Source organism: Amblyomma maculatum, chromosome 2 (assembly GCF_055883805.1).
Source record: "Amblyomma maculatum isolate TAMU_Amacu chromosome 2, ASM5588380v1, whole genome shotgun sequence".
Taxonomy (NCBI): domain Eukaryota; kingdom Metazoa; phylum Arthropoda; class Arachnida; order Ixodida; family Ixodidae; genus Amblyomma; species Amblyomma maculatum.
In genome coordinates this window covers 62,443,949-62,463,192 of record NC_139345.1, presented here as the reverse complement: position 1 = coordinate 62,463,192, position 19,244 = coordinate 62,443,949, and the positions used below count along the sequence as shown (strand labels likewise).

Below are 19,244 nucleotides of genomic sequence, written 5' to 3'. Positions count from 1 at the left end.
TCGTATTTTCTGCCCAAACATCACGTAAGGTGTAAATGCTAACTATGCTCAATTACAGAAAACATGACTAGCTGACAGACATGCTTACTGGTGCCCTGGCAATTCAAATGGCACCAAAAACAAATGTGCGATTCCAATCTGTTCCTGGTGCAGACACACACAAACAAAAGCTGTTTAAAACCTAATAACTAAGAACGGAAAAGCCGGCTGTGCCCGACTGTCACAGCCCAAAAGCATTAAAGCAAAAACAAATAAGCGCTTCCAGTCAAGATACAAGTCAGTCTAAATGACAGCGATGTTGCCACTGATAATATCCATGCATTACTCTTTTTGGCATCTTAGTAAACACAGCTACAATGGGTAACTATGCCAGCCTTGCAAAAGAAAACATGCTGTGCTCTCATGAATGCAAGGCTGCAATATTCTTAGGGCCACGAGTCACAGAGCACAGCTGGTCTCGAGGGAGTGCACTACCGGCCGTGGTTAGAAGTGGCTGCTGGTCTATACCTGCTTAGCATGCTGTCATTTACGAGAGTGTTACTTCCTATGTGCTTTAAATTATATTCTTATCCCTCTTCATAGCTGTTAACAGTTATGTGTTGCGATTGTTTTACAAAGTGATTTGGTTATTTCTGCCCTTAGATGCACTGATTATTGTGTTCTGTGCCCTAAGCTTTATGATTTGATTGGAATTTTGTTCTTGCCCCTCCTTGCCAGGCCCATCTAAGGGATTGCAGTGTATTGTAAATAATTAATAAGCCATATTCTTAAATACTACCAGATTCCCTGGAGATATGGGATTGTCACAGAATCTACTCACGAAGTGAATGCACTAACCAAGCTCTCACTCCGGCGACAAGAAACATGTCCGAGATGCTAGTGACTAGTCTTCGTCCGTTAAAAATGCAAAGGAAAAACGTGAGGTGCACAATGAATGACGCTTTGTGATAGTAGTCTGTCAAGGCGAAAGAAGTGGTGTGCAGAAACGTGCCACGACGCACTCCAGCTTCATTTTACCATGGTGCTGCAGACCAGATACCATAAGCAACCTAACCAATACAGAACAGATACAGATAAGTTCTACGCCTCAAGACAGGTCGTTAAACTGTTGCTCGGACCATTATCTATTCTGCTTTCAGCAAATCACTTTAGATACGTTCAGTGGTGAACCGATCTGATTACGGCGCGATAGGGCGGCCGGGGCACTAACGGGTTCGGCGCCGTCCACGCGCCACAGGCGGTCTCGCCACCATTCGCCCACGAAAGAAACCCGATTTCCGCAAACAGGCAGGGCTTAGACGGAAGGCCGTGTCAACGACGAGAAGCCAAGGACACGCCTGCGACCGAGCAGACGCACCGGCGGGTCATTAATTCCTTGTGCAGCGCCAAGGCAGAGCTCACGACGACGAAGTCGTCTGCCACGAAGTAAATGCAGCGAGCCGCCTAATATACAACGGCCACCATCGCCGTGATGCATTTGAAGCGCTGCTCGAAACGAGCCGTAATGCGCACGACGCCGGCTTCAGGCGGAAGCCGGCGCGGCCACAAGGATGTTATGCGAAGGGCTTCTTTTATTTTTCTTTTCTTGACTCATTATCCGGGGCAGCAATTCAACGACAATTTGGCTCTGCTATTTGCGCGCGGAATTGCCGCATCCACTGAAACATGCGTGGCGTTTCTTTCAAGCGCATTTCTTCCGACAAGCGGCATAGCATTTTTTTTTTTTTCTCGAGGACGCAATGGATACGTAAAATGTCCTCGTCCCCAAATGGAAATACCGAGCGCACCTTGAAAAAACACGCACACACACAGATTAAGATTCAACTCCTCCACGCACACAAAAACAAAAATGGAAGCCCATAACTGGCGAAACATTTCGTCACGAGAAACTGAGCTGTCTTCCGCCCACATCAGCTGCTGCGGGAGCAACCCAAGAGATCAGTCTAGAAAACAGCACACAACGTCCCACTCCGAAATGGGACAAAAGACCATAGGCTGTTTGACACAACAGTGAATAAGACCAAAAAGAACAAGCTAAAATTGTAAGTTACTTCCGGACTCAGGTAAACAGGCTTTCGCGCCGCTTGCTATGAAGGGAATCAGTATAAAAAGCACTGCAAAACGAAATTAGCACTGTGTACAGGAGCAAAGGTTTCGTGTTTGAACTGCCTGAATGGCGCAGAGGTTCCGCTCTAGCTGATCAACCCATCTTCGCTTATTTTGATCCCGTTATTCCGCTTACGAGAGAGCATCCATTCTAGGTGCTACCTGTTGAGGAGCGTCCAGAACGGTCTCTGAACAATGACTTTCAGTAAGTCAAGCATAGGTAAACGGAAGGGCACAAATGGGAGGTAGCCACGCCAATCACGACGACACGCCCCAGCGACGGTAGCGAACATGGTACACACATCACGATCAGTCTCCGGCTCCGCTTATCACCAGGAGCGGTCTTGCTCATCGATAATCCCGGAATGAATGAGTCAGGCACCGCCTATGGCCTGATGCGAGCTGAAAGCGCATGTCTACAGAATTTTGGCAATGTGAGTGCGGGATTTTGCACCTAACGCGAACGACGCGGGAAGGCAAGGTCCGATAGAGCGAACCGCCCGCACACGGGCCGAACATTGCCCCACGCAACCGGCGAAACGTGGGTTCACACACCCCAGATGAAAGCGACCACAAAAATCGACGTTGCTCATCCGCGCTAGTCTGTATAATGCATAAATCTCTAAACATACGACGCCCCGATCATTTTCGCCCACAAAACGCGTCAAGCAAAATCGGAACGAGAGCAATACACCGCGGAACACCGAGTCGGGCGACACCGAGCAAAAAACGCCGATTAGAAGACAGCCGAGCTTAGGCCTTACCTTTCAAGTGTATAGCGTATTACAAGAAGTACTAGGGCCACCAGGAATCCATAGTAGAGGTCGTCAAACTGAGCGTACTTAATTTTATCCGTCTTCTTAATGTCAGCCCATGTGAAGTTCGGCGGCAACCAAACGTCTTCATTCCAAAACCACTTCCCAAACCGCTGCACAACACCCCCCGCCATTTCCAACTCTAAAATGAAGGCTGCGTTCGCTCTCGAGCTGCGCGAGACGGTGCGAGATTTAGAGCGAGACAAGAACGTGATATCCGCCAGGGTGCGCCACCGTCTTTTCGTCCGGCGATCTCCGTGAGGAGGCCTCCAAACAGTCTGTGAGTGACCATTGAATCTTCCTTAATCTATAAATTCGCGCATTTAATTTTCCTCTAAGCGTCGAAATATTGATCTAAATTAAGTACGCATTTCTACGTGAGAATTATTTTTACGCATCATGCTTGGGAAACGGAATGCCGTGTGGTTTACGATTTGGGGAACTGCATCGCATGCGTCAGAAAGCTGCCAAGTGTCCTTTGAATGCATTACGTTTTCGCCTATCTGTAATAGTTGCATTGCTCTCTGCTTACTGTTGTTCCTGTTTCTGTGTGTGTAGTTTTACGTCCTGTATCATCTGCATGAACTTGAACCGGGAGTGTAATAAACGCTCTTTTGACTGCAGAAAATGGGGAAGATTATGCGACCAAACAAGGTGGTGTTGATCCTGAGCGGCAAATACGCCGGCAGGAAAGCTGTCATCGTTAAGGTAAGCTTCATGGTGGTTTTGAAGCCTTCGGCGGAGTAGCTGTTTTATGTTGCGGTTGTACCAGAAATACGCGGACTACTACAATGGATGCTTAGTGGCGTGTTTATGAATGCGTACATGTGCAGTTTCTTTGCTAATGCAACGCCTAGTCGAATTGTTATATCGTCTGCCGCGTGTAGAGCCGTTTCTGCATTAGTCAAAGCTGTTTCACAGTTTTCCGATGGAACCATGCCAGAATTTGTAGAATGCATCAGCTGAGGCCCCAGTTTGCCCTAATACTTCGCAGCCTTTATTGAATTCGAGCACAGTGTGTGTGGAGACATTAAAAAAAAGGGGGCTGTTTCACTCCTTAGTCAAGGTCTCAGTCGAAACGAAAAATATTGACACTCCTTTAGCGCGAGCGGTCTTTGATTCCAAAGGTGTATGTAATCTGCATGATTTTATTTAATGAAACACTTTCATGTGAGGAAATAAAAAAGTGGTTTCTTATTTTACGCAACGAGTAGTATTGTGCTGGGGTATATGGTCTCAACAGACTCACTTTTGCTTCTAGAACCTGTCTTCCCAAGAAAAAGAGCAGCAAGTCGCGGTGTTTGGTCAGGCAAAAATAATACGAAATGCCCTCAGAATCTTCTTGGTTGATGACTAGAAAGACCCTAGGCAAATACCACATAGAGGTCTGTATACAGTAATGTCTTGCTTGTCATTAACAAAATGAAAAATAACTAAATTTTGATGGTTATACTTCCGTAACTAATTAAAGCAGCATCGTGCACCTACAGCTTTGAACTGGAGGTTGGTGTGAAACTTCATTAATGTCACTGAATGGTCCTCCTCTTGCAGAACAACGATGACGGCACACCAGACAAACAGTATGGCCATGCCCTAGTGGCAGGCATTGACCGCTACCCACGCAAAGTGACCAGGAAAATGGGCAAAAAGAAGCTGACCAAGTACAGCAAAATCAAGCCCTTCCTCAAAGTGTACAACTATAACCACCTGATGCCCACTCGGTAAGTACCAAGCCAAGCGTGCCTTCCCATCATTATAAATGGAGCACTTAACTGCTGTTATATTCTTCTGCTAACGAAGCTTAAAATTCCTGGAGAGTGGACCCATTGATTGCCAGGCCTAGAAATGTGCTCACCGTTGCTCTGCCTGATGAAAGCATGCCTGCACGATAGCGTGTAATGCAATTTGTGAAAGACTCTGTGGCAGTGTCATGCTCCATCCCTACGTTCACTCCTTTAGCAACCCTTATCCTTCAGGTGATGTGCTCAATGCTTTCCTGGTGGTTCACCATCTGTCATACTTGTTCTATGAACACTTGAACCGCACCGTAAGGGAAGGGTGGAAGGTGGCATTGAAAGGGGTGGTGTAGTGGAGGGCTCCAGAGTAATTTCGACCACCTGGGGATCTTAAACGTGCACTGACATGAAACGCAGCCACCGGCGATCGGGATCTAACCCGGGTACTCCAGCACAGTAGTCTGGCATCCTAACCTCTGCACCACCGTGGCGGGGAGGGGGAAAAGGCCTTGATTCCTTTGAGAGGTTAAATATCAGCGAGGGCTTGCAGAATGTGATGCTCACTTGTGCAAGCGCCTCTCGTGTTGTGAAGGTGAACTAAAACAGCGTGTGTGTTTGCTTGTGATTTTAGTTTATCTTAGTGTATGTAATTCACAAATATCGCTGCTTCTCACCATCACCTGCCAGAGGCATGCTTATGAGGAGGACCGTAATGTGCTGTAGGCTGCAAAAGCTTGAGGGATCTCCTTTGCGTGGCAGAGCAAAGCAAAACTGCATAGCTGCGCCATCTGCCGTCACATAGCATAGTGTCAAGGCTCACAGAAATTGTACGCCATGCCTGTCCTATCTTTGCTGTCGGGCGTTTCTTGTCCCTCGCTTCCCTGCGATGCATTTTTGACACTCCGCAGCTACTGATGTGACGCAGAATCATTGCTACCCTTCTGCATTTACTAATGTGATGACCAACGGAGCTCGGAGTATTTTGCATGGTGCGTAACATTACTGAAATATGCTCTACCTTAGAAGAGACGGGCCGGTCAAAAAGACATTTGTTTTCACATTTTCAACTCTGCTCGTGTGTGTGTGTGAGAACCACAATGCAAACTGGGATAGTATTTGCTGAGAACGCAACAGTTCTTGGGTTCACTTGAGTATAAGCAGGCTTGTGGAAGTGGTCTGCACTGATATGCATCATTTATTTATTAATTGTCGTCCTCACAGCATGGCGACTACTGCCACTGCAATTTTTCATGTCATAATGCTTAGCTGAAGGATGCATGCCGGTGCCAGGCATGAAATGTTACACATTGTGCATGGAGCTTGGGTGTTGAAGATGAAGCTGAAGGAAGCACTGAAAAGATGCTGGGGGAAGGTGGCATATTCACATGTGCAACCAGAAATGGCACTTAAAAGGTAACATTTATCTATTGAATATTTGCATGTCGTGCAAAAGGCGCTCAGGTGCTCCATCATCTATCGCAGTGATTACATGACCCTCGATGGCTGTTGTGAATGTTAAAAGTGCATAACACTGAAGCAAGCTAACAGATTTGCCTGAATGCAAAGAAAGGACACACATGCGCAAAGCGTGCCTGGTGCAGCAGTGCAGCTAGCCTCGACAGCATGCATTGGAGACCCTGCAAGCTTTTGCGGGTGACAAAGGTATTCACCGGCCTTTAACCACACCGTACAGGCATGCCTGCGTGGCCTAGGGGCCAGTGTATCCAACTCTGAACCCAAGGCTAGAATCTGATCTCACCCCCCAATGGCGAAGCTGTACTAAAGGGAATATTAAGCTGGTCTCCTTATAGCAAAAACTGTCTACACTCATGGAGTATTCTATAAACATTGAACTATTGTTCCGTGTGTCCAGGCTCGGCTTCAGTTTTTTTTAACCGCACAGAAAGTAAGACGGCCAACCAACTTGTGGCGTGCCTTTAAGGCAGTCGTGTGATAGCTTGCCACATTGCCATTGCCAGGGTAATACATGAATTGTTCTTGTGAACATAGTCCGCTTGCTTCGGACTTGTTTTGGTGATACGACCTCTGAACCCCAGCTGTGTAGCGGTTTTACCAAAATATTATTTACGTCATGCCCGAAAGTACTGTTAATGATAGTTCTGTTTTCCTTCACGGAATATAGTACAGTCAAACCTCGATATAACGAACACGCATATAACGAATTATTGAATATAGCGAACTCTTCCAAAATATTTTTGTCAAACACATGTATTTTTAACTTCCCATAGCGAACGCGGTTCGGCATAAAATGGATATTACGAACTTCGCGACACAAGCACTACCTCACTTTAATAGCAGAAGGCAGGCTTCGTTGCACTACATGTGTGTTATGCGGCGCAGCAAACGTTCAGGATTACCTCGCAGGCGCTGACAGCGCCACAGATGCCACGACGGCATTGGGAGTTGACAGCCGAAGAAGTCTATGGCCTCCGAGATTACTACCGCGTGCCTGTTTGTGCGCACGGAGGTGATCTCGGAGGTCACAAGAAATCGCTTGCATCTCACAATCGCCGACAGCGCCGCTTCAGCAGCGGCGGCAGCGGCACGATCGAATGTTGTTTTTTGCCTTTTTGGATGGAGGAAGGAAACAACTTGCTCTTTTGGTTTTTGCGCCATTCGCGTTTTTTGGTTTTAGTGTTAGCAGCGGCGTGGCCGTCATAACGTTCGGCGGAGGCTGCGTTGGTCGTCGTGTCGAGTGTGGTGTGCGGGTGTGCGTAGTGCTGTGATGGCGGTGAACGTGAAAAAAAAGAGCAGAATCCACCTTTAGACCAAGCTTAAGATAAAGGCAGTTTACAAGAGGAGACTGACACTCTTCTCGTGAAGCTTCTTATGAAGCAGGATTTCACGATCGACTTGCTGGGAGCATTAAAGCGGCATGCGACAGCGTGAAAGGCGAAAAGATTGCCAACTGCTTTTGGCACGCAGCTTTTGTTCCAGCAGAGGCCCGCGCATCAAGTGACGATGGGGACAAAGCAGAAGCAGGGCTCCGCGAGCTTTTGACATGAGGTGACATGCCCACAACAATGACTGTAGATGACTTTGTAGGTGACAACGACATTGCGGCAACCACGGCTGTACTGACGGACGCCGAAATCGCTGTGCACGTTTCTGAACATCCCTCAGACGAAGCACAGGCTGACCGTGCAAACGATGAGAACATTCCGACTTCACAAGAAGCGCTTGCTGCATTGGATTTACTGCGCCGCCACTACAGTGCTATTGAGAGCAGTGGGTTTGCCCTTGTTGAGCGTTTGCAAACTGTAGAACGGGGCGTGATACGGAACGCGATCAACACAAAAAAGTAAGCCGCGATAATGCCTAGATTCGTATAAATACGATATTTACATCATGAACAGCCTCCAACTAGCCAGACTTTGCACTCTGTTGATATATTGGGCGCGAGCGCCACCACTGGAGCGAATGGCGCTAGTGTCGACCTAGGGGAGAAAGTGGGATCACGTGACTCTTACTGCTGCTGAAGCAAGCACTTGATTGAATTTGCTTTTTAAAAGCTAATAGTCGCGTTTATTGCTGTAGTTTGGGCTGATATAGAGTGCCAACCTTGCACTTTATGATCTTGTTTCATTACTGAGGCTGCTGAAGCTTATTTAAGCTATTGCTACAGTCCGTTGCTGCTCTGTACCCAGACGTAAGCGAGGGAACCCGGCCAAAGCTCCCATTGCTACCCGAAACATAAGCTCACAGAATTTTCCTTCCTTAATCATACCTGCCAACTCTCCTGATTCAGTCGGAAGACTCCCGATTTTTCACTGCACCTTCCGAATGTACGATCACTAGCCTAAATCTCCTGAAAAGTTGCCTCAGCCCGCGCGGAAATCATTTTTGCAAAAATCTCGGCGCAGAATCTGCAGCCGCGTTGTAACGCCCCCATCAAAGTCAACGGCAGCAGCAACGCCATCAGCATCATTGGCTAGCAGCGAGCCGAAGCCAAATCAAAGCAAAAGCCAGTGGTGCCGTTTGGCTGCACGTTTTCTCAGGCCTTCCCTTGTGTGCACCGTTGCTGTCGCTTGCTGTGTGTAGGCTTAGCGTGTCTGCGGTCCACTGTGTGACAATCGACATCCTTGTGTTGTTCGCGACATCATGGCGCTCTCAAAGCCGAAAAAGAAATATTTGCAGAAGTTTTTGAGATCGTATACTTCTGACTTTCCTTGTTTTGTGACGTCAAGAAAAGGCGAACATTTCGCATTTTGCACGTGTGGATGCGACGTCAGTGTGTGTCACGGTGGCAAAGGTGACTTGAAACATCATGTTTCCACAGCGAAGCATGTGAGCAACGTTCACGCCACTGACCAGCAAGGGAACATAGCAAACTTTCTGCAAAAGGACTGCGACAAAAGTGTGATACGTGCGGAGTGCCTTTTTACAGGTTTCCTAATCGAACATAACCTGCCGCTAAGTGTCAGCGACCATGTTGGTCCTCTTTTACGAAAAATGTTTCCGCGGTCTGAGGAAGCAAAGCGATATGGATGCGGACGCACCAAGGCGACTGCAATCGTGGGCGAAATGGCCTCAGAGGTGCAAAGCACGATGTTAAACGCCCTGAAACACCATGCTTTTGCTGTTGCTGTGGACGGTAGCAATGACAGTGCTGCACAGATATACCCGATTGTAGTGACCTACTACGTAGAAGAATGCTCGAAGATCGACAGTAGGCTAATGAGCCTTCAAGAACTTCATGGGGAGGCAACTGGACGAAAAATAGGTAACCTCGTGTTGGAGGCATTGAAAAATGTTGACGTGCCTGTATCCAACTGCATTGCGTTTTGCGCCGACAATGCAAACGTTATGTTAGGGGAAAAAACGGCGGCGCTGCAGTCTTAAAGGAAACTCAAGAAAACTTAGTTGTTGGCTGCCCGTGTCATCTGATTAATCTGGCTGCTGAGAAAGGAGCAGCGTGTTTGCCAGTGAAGTTCGACGAGGTCCTCGTTGATGTATTTTATTACTTGGAGAAAAGTGCCAAACGCAAAGACAAACTTTCAGAATTTCAGGACATGCACAATATGGAGGTGCGAAAAATTTTGAAACATGTGCCAACTCGTTGGTTGTCTTTAGGCAAGTGCCTCACTAGAATGCTTGACCAGTGGAAACCTCTGGTCAGCTTTCTCTTGAATGAGGTAAAAACAAAAAAGCGATGCCCATCCTTCTTAGATTCTTATCATATTGTCACGCCACTGACGACGAGGAAGAATTGTGCTGATCTGGGAGAAGAAGAGGAAAAAACGCGTTGGTGCCTGGGGGCTAGTAGGCTTCACCTTGTCCCTGATCCCATTACCATATCACTGTAAATAAACACCCCTTTGCTATTGCCAACGTGCCTACTGGCTGGCCAACGTGCCTACCGTGGCCAGCCTTGATGACCATGCGCAACTAGATCTTCCGTCGACGATCCGACAAATCGTGCGGGAAGAACTCCTGCGGCTCAATCCACTTCCGCTGCACGAATCTGCTGAGGTCTCTGTCCAGAGGGTATCCAGACGGCCGGCTTCACCACCACAAGCAATTACAGTGCAGCCTTTCGCTCAAGCTCCTGAAGTTGCAGCTTCTATTGACTACCCTCCTGTGCAGTTTGCCAACCGGAATGCGCCGATGTCTGACGCCCCAAGGTATGACGTCGCCCCAAGTGCACATAGGTCTTCCATTCGATCTACCAGGATTTCTGAGCAGTATGAGCATTCAGCCAGACCTACGACGCGCCCAGCTGTTCCTTGCTCTTATCCACAACAGCATTCTCTACCTTCCCCGCCGATATGCTACCGCTGCGGCGTCGAAGGTCACATCGCCAGGTACTGCCGCAGTAGGTTCCCGCCACGCATAACCGTCCGGTGCCTCCAGCAGTACCCAACAATCGGCAATACAGCCCTGTTTTGCAGCAATCCAATACTCCCCGTGGGTATTTCAACAACATCCAAAACGGGAATCTCCGCGACCATTCCCCAGCATCTGAGCGAAGTGTTACTCCTCCACCCGCCTTCCGTGCACGTCGTTCTCCATCACCGCGGCGGCGCTCCATGACGCCCCAGCAGGAAAACTAACCAGCGCGACCGATGGGGGTGAGGCCGCTGGAAATGTGCTGTGTGCCAACATTCCTCCAGCTGCAATGCTCAAAAACAAAATTAGTGTGTTCATTTATGGTATGTGTACATTAGCTTTGGTAGATACGGATGCGACTGTGTCTGTGATGAGTAATCAGTTTAGGCGCTTGTTGGGACGCAAAGTGATGTTTGAATATAACCGTGCTTCAATGTTTTGTGGTGTGAGTGGAGAGGCGTTGCGACCACTGGGTGTGTGTAGTGCGCAAGTGTCTGTGGGTGGTGCAGTTTTTCAAGCCGAATTCGTAGTCTTACCCCACTCTACGCACGACATCATTTTAGGAATGGACTTGAAGTTTTGTGGCGCTACCGTAAACTGCCGAAGTCAAGAGGTTCATTTTGATGGCTCGCATCTGCAGACACTTTTTGAAAGTGGCCGTGATGAAGAAACAGTTTTTAGTATTACCGAAGACACAGTAGTTCCGCCCTTTTCTGCCATGTTCGTCCTCGTGTCCGTTCCACTTCTTGAGAAGGTTTCATTCCAGGCCATGTTGCACCCAGTTCACTCAGCATGCCTGACGAAAAATGTAATTATCCCTCACTGTATGATATCCGTGCATCACGGTAGTGCCTCGTTATGGACCATCAATCCATCGTCCGAGCCCGCAGTTTTACCAACGGGATTGAAGCTTGCCTCCTGTGGACCCGATGCGCCCCACGTCGTTGCTTTGGTCACAGATGCTACGAGTGCCACCGTACCTCTGCCTGCTGATGAAACTTCGATCTTCCGCATGATCAGCGCCGATCGCAGCTCACCTCAATGCCGTACTCTTGTGGGTATTCTTCTACCTTTTTCGCCTATGTTTGACTTTTCTCAAACAGATGGACCAACCTCTCGCCCTGCACATCGGACCCATCATAGCATCGACACTGGTTCGGCTCATCCCATTCGTCAAAAGCCATATCGCGTGTCCCCATCTGAGCGCAAAGTCATTCATGAGCAAGTGGAGGACATGCTACGGAAGAAGGTGATACAGGAGTCATCTAGCCCCTGGGCTGCCCCTATTATTCTTGTGCGCAAGAAAGACGGTTCGTGGCAATTCTGCGCCGATTATCGGCGTCTAAATTCTGTTGCGAAAAAGGACATCTATCCTCTTCCTCGCATGGACGATGCCCTCGACTGCCTCTCTGGTGCGTCCTATTTTTCTTGTCTTGACCTCAGATCTGGCTACTGGCAAATTCCAATGGACCCTGCGGATAAGAAAAAAACAGCCTTCGTAATGCCAGATGGCCTTTATGAGTTTAATGTTATGCCATTCGGGCTGTGTAATGCGCCAGCAACATTTGAACGCTTTATGGACACAGTTTTGCGCCGCTTAAAATGGGACATTTGTCTTTGCTATCTGGACGATGTCGTCATATTTGGGAAATCCTTCCAAGAACACAATGACCGTCTAGTACGTGTCTTGAACTGTCTGCACAACGCCGTCCTAATTCTGAACTCCAAAAAGTGCCGCTTTGTAGAGCGCCAAGCGCTGGTGCTAGGACACCTTGTCAATGGTGACCAAGCGCTGGTGCTAGGACACCTTGTCAATGGTGATGGTGTAATGCCGGACCCCCAGAAAACTGCCGCTGTTGAGTCTTTTAAACCCCCGCAGACAGTGAAGGAGTTGCATAGTTTTCTAGGGTTGTGTTCATATTTTAGACGCTTTATACATCGCTTTGCTGACGTTGCTTACCCATTGACGTGCCTTCTCCACAAAAACTCTACTTTTGACTGGACACCAGACTGCGACGCGTCATTTCGTCAACTGAAGTTTCTTTTAATATCGAAACCCATCCTACGTCACTTCGATCCTACTGCAATGACAGAAGTACACACGGACGCTAGTGGAATCGGTCTTGGTGCAGTCCTTGTCCAACGGCACGATGAACGAGAGCATGTTATCGCTTACGCAAGTCGTACCCTGAGCAAGCCGGAGCGAAACTACGCAGTCACCGAACAGGAATGCCTAGCTGTAGTTTTCGCTGTGCAGCGTTTCCGTTCATATTTGTGCGGACGTTCGTTTACTATCGTAACTGACCATCATTCACTCTGTTGGTTGCGGAACCTTCGAGGCCCATTTGGTCGCCTCGCACGCTGGGCCCTCCGGTTACAGGAATATGACTTTGCCGTGGTGTACAAAAGTGGGAGGCGTCATGCAGACGCAGATTGTCTTTCTAGGATGCCAATGGCCACGACTGGACCTGAAAGCGACGATTTCGACAATTATATATCGACCCTCAAGCCAGCGTTCCCCGACACGAATGTTTTCAAAACGGAACAGCAAAATGATACCAGTCTGCAGCCTCTCTTTGCCCAAGCCAACGTACCTACAAGCCGTTTTTGTGTGCATGATGGCCTCCTATGGAAAAAGAATTATTCGCCTGTCGGCCAGCGATACCTACTCGTAGTTCCCAAGACGTTGTGCACGGACGTATTGCGTGTTATGCATGATGATCCAACTTCTGGGCATTTGGGATCGGTTCGAACACTACACCGTGCTCAAGAAAGATTTTACTGGCCCAGAATGCACTCGACGGTTGAACAATATGTTGCCAGTTGCAAGCAATGTCAACGCCACAAACGTCCAACTGCAACTCCGTCTGGCTTGCTGCACCCTGTGAAGACCCCGACAGCACCGTTTGATCAAGTAGGCATTGACCTCGTAGGTCCGTTTCCGAAGTCCGTGGATGGAAATCGCTGGATTGTAATCTGCGTGGACTATCCCACACGTTACTGTGAAACCGCTGCTCTTCCATCTGCTACGGCGCATCAGGTGTCGCTTTTCTTGCTGCACTCAGTCATCTTACGACACGGGCCGCCACGAATTGTCATCACTGACCGGGGCCGACAATTCACTGCTGATGTTGTTGAAGAGCTCATGCGTTTATGCGCCGTAACTTTCCGACACTCGACGCCATACCATCCCCAGACAAATGGCTTGACTGAGCGCGTCAACAGAACGCTTATCAACATGCTAGCCATATATGTGGACGCAGGGCATAAGAACTGGGACACCATACTACCCTTCATCACATATGCATTTAATACCGCCACGCATGAGACGACTGGGTACAGTCCATTTTTCCTGCTCTATGCCAGACCGCCACGCTACTCCCTGGATACTATCCTGCCCTTCACAAGCCGTGAAGACCCCTGCCTGGCTGAGACCCTCTGTCTCGCCGAAGAAGCTCTGAGAATCTCCCGATTACGGTCTGGTGCTTCACAAAAACGTTCTAAAGTGCGATACGATGCCAGTCATCGGCGGGTCACATACTCTGTAGGTGATTTAGTCTGGCTGTGGCGTCCAATTCGGCGCCGTGGCCTACATCAAAAACTCTTGGCCCACTATGACGGCCCTTATGTGGTTGTCAAACGCATCAGTAATTTAACTTATGCAATAGCCCGCCTGACAGCATCGGGTCGTCGGTCTGCCAAAACCGAACTATGTCATGTTGCCCGCTTGAAGCCGTGCCAGCCTCGCACAAATCACGAACACGCCCAGAGGGCTTAGGCTGAAGAGGGGGGAAATGTCACGCCACTGACGACGAGGAAGAATTGTGCTGATCTGGGAGAAGAGGAAAAAACGCGTTGGTGCCTGGGGGCTAGTAGGCTTCACCTTGTCCTTGATCCCATTACCATATCACTGTATATAAACACCCCTTTGCTATTTCACCGTAACAATATTCCTCAAAGGCCCACATCAACAGGAGGTGAAAATCCCGATGGTGCGAGTCACAAGCGTAAAGCAATAACAGAGGAGAAAGATGTTCTACCTGCAAAAAAAAGCCAAAGTTATATCTGAAACTGCAAAAGAAGCTGCTTTATCTCTCGAAGAAAGACTGCTCCATTTTTTGACATGTGACATCAACTTGGCTTTTGGGTATTTTTTGAAAATTGTGGTCCCGCTTTTTGAGAAAGCTAACTGCTAGCTGCAGTCGCAGGCACCACAAATACATATTCTGTGGCCTGTTTTACTGCAGCTCCTCACAGAGCTTTTGGCAAGGTTTGTGCTGCCGACAGCTGTAAAGGCTGCTGCTTCTCCGCTTGATGTTCTACATCAAGATATTAGCTGCCAGAAAGGAGACAATGACCTGGTCATCGGAAGTCGCACCAAAGCGTTGGTCGAGAAACTTAATTTAAATGATAAGACAGAATCTTTTGCTTCTGTGCGCAGTTATTTCAGCACTGCGTGCGACTACATCAGGCACAAATTTCCTTTTGAGAACCAAACTGCGAAACTGCCAACCTGAATCTTATTTCTGAAGCATCTTTCTCAAGTCTTTGTTTTTTTGTTCAAAGCTTCCCTCAGCTGCTGCCTCACGACTGCAGTGAGACTGCTGAAGATGCGTTGGATTCCCTGGAAGCTGAGTTTGCTGTGCTGCAGGCATACAATCTTCCGGAGCACATTGTCATTCTGAAAGAAGAAAGGTGTGATGTCCAGTGGGCAAAAGTCTGTAAAATGCAAAACACTGATGGAAAACTCCTGTTTGGCAGAGTTTCAAAGGTGGTACTTGATTTTCTCGTAATACCGTCTGAGCCATGCTTTGAACAAAACTATTCTGATGAATTTTTGAAGCTCGCTAAATCTGCCACCGCAAAAGCCCTGCGATAGGACTCTTCTGGCACTACATGAAAAGTTAACGCTGCCTCCCCCGCCCCCCTCCCCTTTCATGTTCTGAATAAAATCTCCTGATTTTTGGTCTTGCTGTGTTGGCAGGTACGCTTAATTAAGATTTAAATGGGCAAATCAGCAAGTGATCGTTTTCATGATGTGTGCTGCAGACTTTTCGGCTGCAGAGATTTTGTCCATAGAGTTGACGCTAAATGTTTGCCGAGCGGCAGAAGAATCTGAGGGCGCATTTTAATTTGTGCTCATCACTTGTGAATTCTAACGATACTATTGCTGGAATTATGGAATCGAAGGAGAGATCGTGCGAAGGCCAGAAGGTCTCAAATTATTCTGAATGGACACATTGACACGGAAGTTTCACTGAAGTAAACTAGAAGAGTCTGCCGCCTCGGGCAGCGGTATGCATGGTGAGTTGTCTCACGCAGAGTCTCCAGTACTGTAGTAATTTCGAATGACAGAGTTCGTGAATAAACGAAAGATAGAGCATTGTATGCATGTTGTGATGTGCTGATCGAGATATGCATAAAAAAAAAAAGCCTACTATACACGGGAAAAACAAATATCCGCTCTACCCAAAAAGTGTCAGTGACGGTAGTCAGTGCGCAAGAATTCGCTGCGTGGAACATGTCTTCACATTTGCTAAAAAATTAATCCATGTCATCCCCGCAGTCAAACTTGCTTGCTGTACTACGTTCAAGGGAGCAAGCGAACGGTGCCGCTTCTGTCGGCGCTATGCGAAGGCGCTCAACATCTTTCAGGCTCCTGACAGTCATCTGCTCTTGCATAGGAATCCCATTATCTGTGCACTAGCTGCTTACATCTCACTAATTGAGTGGTGGTGGCTTTTTTTTTTTTTTTTTTTTTTTTTTTTTCCATAACAGCAGAAATGCTGCAGCCGGTGCGCGTCGTCGTAGTAGTAAAGCTCGCCAACTACGACAACTCTGATTCGGTGAAGTACTTTTTTGCTGAATGAGTGGGTCTCATACCTTAAAATAAGCTTATACAGGCCCAGGCAGAGATATATATACGTAATGTCAACGCGCAACTGAACTGCCTAGGAAAGCATCCTACAGCAGCAGTTCAACGTGCGTTATCCTGCTTACTTCGTCATGCGGGCGCTTCCTAGAGGTGGCACCACAGTATATCCTTGCGCCCAATAATGCAAGTCTAAGATAAATAGTTAGCGCAGACTGACATGCTTTGGAATATTTGTGCCTGTTATGTGGTGCACAGTTTCCCTTACGGGGACAGGGTGATCAGCTGTCTACACAGGCCAAGCTTATGCACAAGTTGATGCGTAACTGTGCTGCTTTGGTGGCTTTGTCATTAAGCTCAAGCTTGCATCCCCCAGGTACACTGTGGAGATCCCCTTTGACAAGTCCGTCGTCAACAAGGAGACCTGGAAGGATCCTGCCAAGAGGCGAAAGTCAAGGCGTGAGGTCAAGGCCAAGTTTGAGGAGAGGTGAGAGGCATTCAGCATGTTCTGCACATTTCTATAATGCTGCAGCTAAATCTAGGCTGGAAAGGGAACAAGGTGGGCCTTAGTCCCCATGTTAGGTCACAGAGTCTAGTAGTATGGCCAGTAATCGTGGACCCCCCTCACCACAAACAGAAAAATGGAATGCTTTGCCTTGCTAAAGGCATAAAATTTTTTGAGTAAATGTGTTGGCGTCATTGTGATGGTCTTCAGAACAGTCTCCCATGAAATGACAGTGCCTCTGAAAACACTAAAATGGATGCATCATGCTGCCACCTTTGTTCATTGATATTATTTGAATCTCGGTTAATATTCCAAAAGGTAGAGTTGAATTTGACAGTGCAGCTTCCTAGTTGTCAATAAATTTCTTGGGAAATGTAGTCATTATTTTTATTTTGGTCATTAACTTTTATTGTGCATGGAAGATTAATTGCTTTTACTGGTGTGGAAAACTGAAATACTAAGTAAAAAAGAATAATCAGTGTTTGCACTATGGTGTGGAAATTACATTCTACCCGGAGCGCTTAGGTGTCTCTCTTCTGTCGTTACATCTGCAGCATAGCTATTGACTGATCCATGAGTGGGCACACCAGATGATGTTTCTAAGCCCCGGGCAAATGCATGCAGCACCAATATCTGGCAACTTGGGGAGTGAAAATGCATGTTGTGATGCCAAGCTAGTTGGAAATGTGCCTCTGATGACTTAAAAGCCTAAAGTGAATGAGCAGGCATGCACTGCGCATACATGCTCTTTAGTCTGTGGGAAGCCATGTGAAGCCCACACAACACTGAAATGTGACCATCTCCACCAGATTTGTGGTCTGAAGGCACCTTTTTGGCAGACCAAACAACCAATTCTCAGTAATTTATCTGATAAGGCCAGACATAAGATCAAAAAGGATCATGTAATACCCCTTATTTGAGGGCTTTGAGCTGTAATCTAAATAAAATAGGTAAATATGCATTGAGCGAGAATGTCATGCCCATTCATCTGGACTCCAAATTAGTATCACTGCTGAAGCGTAACGAAGTGGTAGACTCAACATTTGATTCCATCAGGTCAAAATAAGTAAATGCATTAAGTAAATGCAGCAAACGGAACGTTTGCTGCTGATCTGTTACAAGTGATTGCTAAAGTCAGCCTGTGTTTTTATATATACAGTCGACGACCGGTTTTTCGGATATGCTTGATTATTCTGACTTTTTCCCGGCCCTAGGACATACCTTATAAAGTCAATGTATTACTCTGCTTAAAATTTCGGACACTCTGAGGAAGGCTATTCGATTTTTCGGACATTCCAAGCGTCAGCCAGGCCAACTGCCACACATTTTGAGCGGTGTCGCCGCCATCTTGTTTGCTTACTTTTTCCTTCAATAGCCTCGAAACCGGTGCCGGCCTTGCGTGCTGCTCCTTAGCTAAACACGCTGGTTCGAGGCTACAATATTTGCCTAGCAGCTTCTGTTTCCGGACAACGTCGCTGCAGGAGTGCTTTTTTTTTTTTTTTTTTTTTTTTTTTTTTTTTTTTTTCCTGTTTCTTTTTTTTTTTTTTTTTAGCGTGATCACTTCTTCTGTTTTTGCCATGTAGGCCTAGCCGTAGTCATGCTGATGCGAGAACTACGTTCTGTCGCTACTGTGGCTCGCATTTTATTGAATCGGCTTCAGTTCTGTTTCCGGAATTTTAATTTTTTTCGTGCAACACGACAGCGAGAAGGCACTCAACGGAGTCGGTGTTGTGATTCAGTGTTTGGTGGTTGTGGTGTGCCTCGACAGTGGGAAAACCTACTCTGTCAATTTGCTTGAAGCACTTAGTACCCTCGCCGATGCGTGGAAGTCTGTAGCACCCACGACGCTGCGCAGTTGCTTCACGACGCGGGATTTGTGCTGAATGATGAGTCGGGGGGGGGGGGGGGGGGGGGGGGGGGGGGGGGGGGTTGAATATATTGTGCAGAAGCTTACTCCCCCCTCCCCTCTCTCTCTTTTTTTTACACTTCATGAGTGCTGTTTTACTGGGTCATCATAGTTTGCATGCACTGCGAAAGCTTTTAGGAAACTAACCAATGCTCTCACACTGTGCTGCTTTGACCATTCTTCAGAGTAGGCAGCTTTGGGACCATTGTAAATGTTACAGGTGCATGGATCTTTTGAGTTTGCTGGTCATTTTCATGTAATTTGCCAAATTACTTTGACTTTCACACAAATATGGTCGCGGAAAGTTCTCGGGGCTTGATTTTGTGACTGGTTGTAATTGTGCATTTTCCCTTTCAGGTACAAGTCAAAGAAGAACCCGTGGTTCTTCCAGAAGCTGCGCTTCTAAAATGTGTGCAAGGAATAAAGCTGTACATTTCTCCCCAGTTTTGCATTT

General features: G+C 47.4%; 2 protein-coding genes across 3 annotated transcripts in view; one reads left to right on the top strand and one right to left on the bottom strand.

Moving 5' to 3' along the window:
- schlank (ceramide synthase schlank) overlaps positions 1 to 3,083 on the bottom strand; it is a 34,145-nt gene extending 31,062 nt beyond the window's left edge. The window contains exon 1 of the mRNA XM_084594301.1: positions 2,871 to 3,083. Coding sequence (XP_084450427.1) covers positions 2,871 to 3,055 — 185 coding nt within the window. The 5' untranslated portion in view covers positions 3,056 to 3,083. The remainder of the gene's footprint in view (positions 1 to 2,870) is intronic.
- Positions 3,084 to 3,101: 18 nt separating this feature from the next.
- RpL27 (ribosomal protein L27) lies at positions 3,102 to 19,233 on the top strand. Of its 2 annotated transcripts, none has more exons than XM_084594302.1 (5): positions 3,102 to 3,201; positions 3,546 to 3,629; positions 4,473 to 4,642; positions 16,756 to 16,866; positions 19,148 to 19,233. In XM_084594302.1, exons 2-5 carry the CDS (start codon positions 3,549 to 3,551, stop codon positions 19,194 to 19,196), a joined length of 411 nt encoding a protein of 136 aa, XP_084450428.1. In that variant the 5' UTR covers positions 3,102 to 3,201; positions 3,546 to 3,548; the 3' UTR covers positions 19,197 to 19,233. The 2 variants fall into 2 exon arrangements, with proteins under 2 accessions (XP_084450428.1, XP_084450429.1); XM_084594303.1 differs by having other exon boundaries at positions 3,193 to 3,284.
- Positions 19,234 to 19,244: the final 11 nt, after the last annotated feature.

Excerpts from the sequence above, each read along its gene's own strand:
- RpL27 (XM_084594302.1), top strand. The coding sequence starts at position 3,549 with ATGGGGAAGATTATGCGACCAAACAAGGTGGTGTTGATCCTGAGCGGC. Across the intron at positions 3,630-4,472 it reads GGAAAGCTGTCATCGTTAAG|AACAACGATGACGGCACACC; the intron begins GTAAGCTTCATG and ends CTCCTCTTGCAG. Across the intron at positions 4,643-16,755 it reads AACCACCTGATGCCCACTCG|GTACACTGTGGAGATCCCCT; the intron begins GTAAGTACCAAG and ends TGCATCCCCCAG.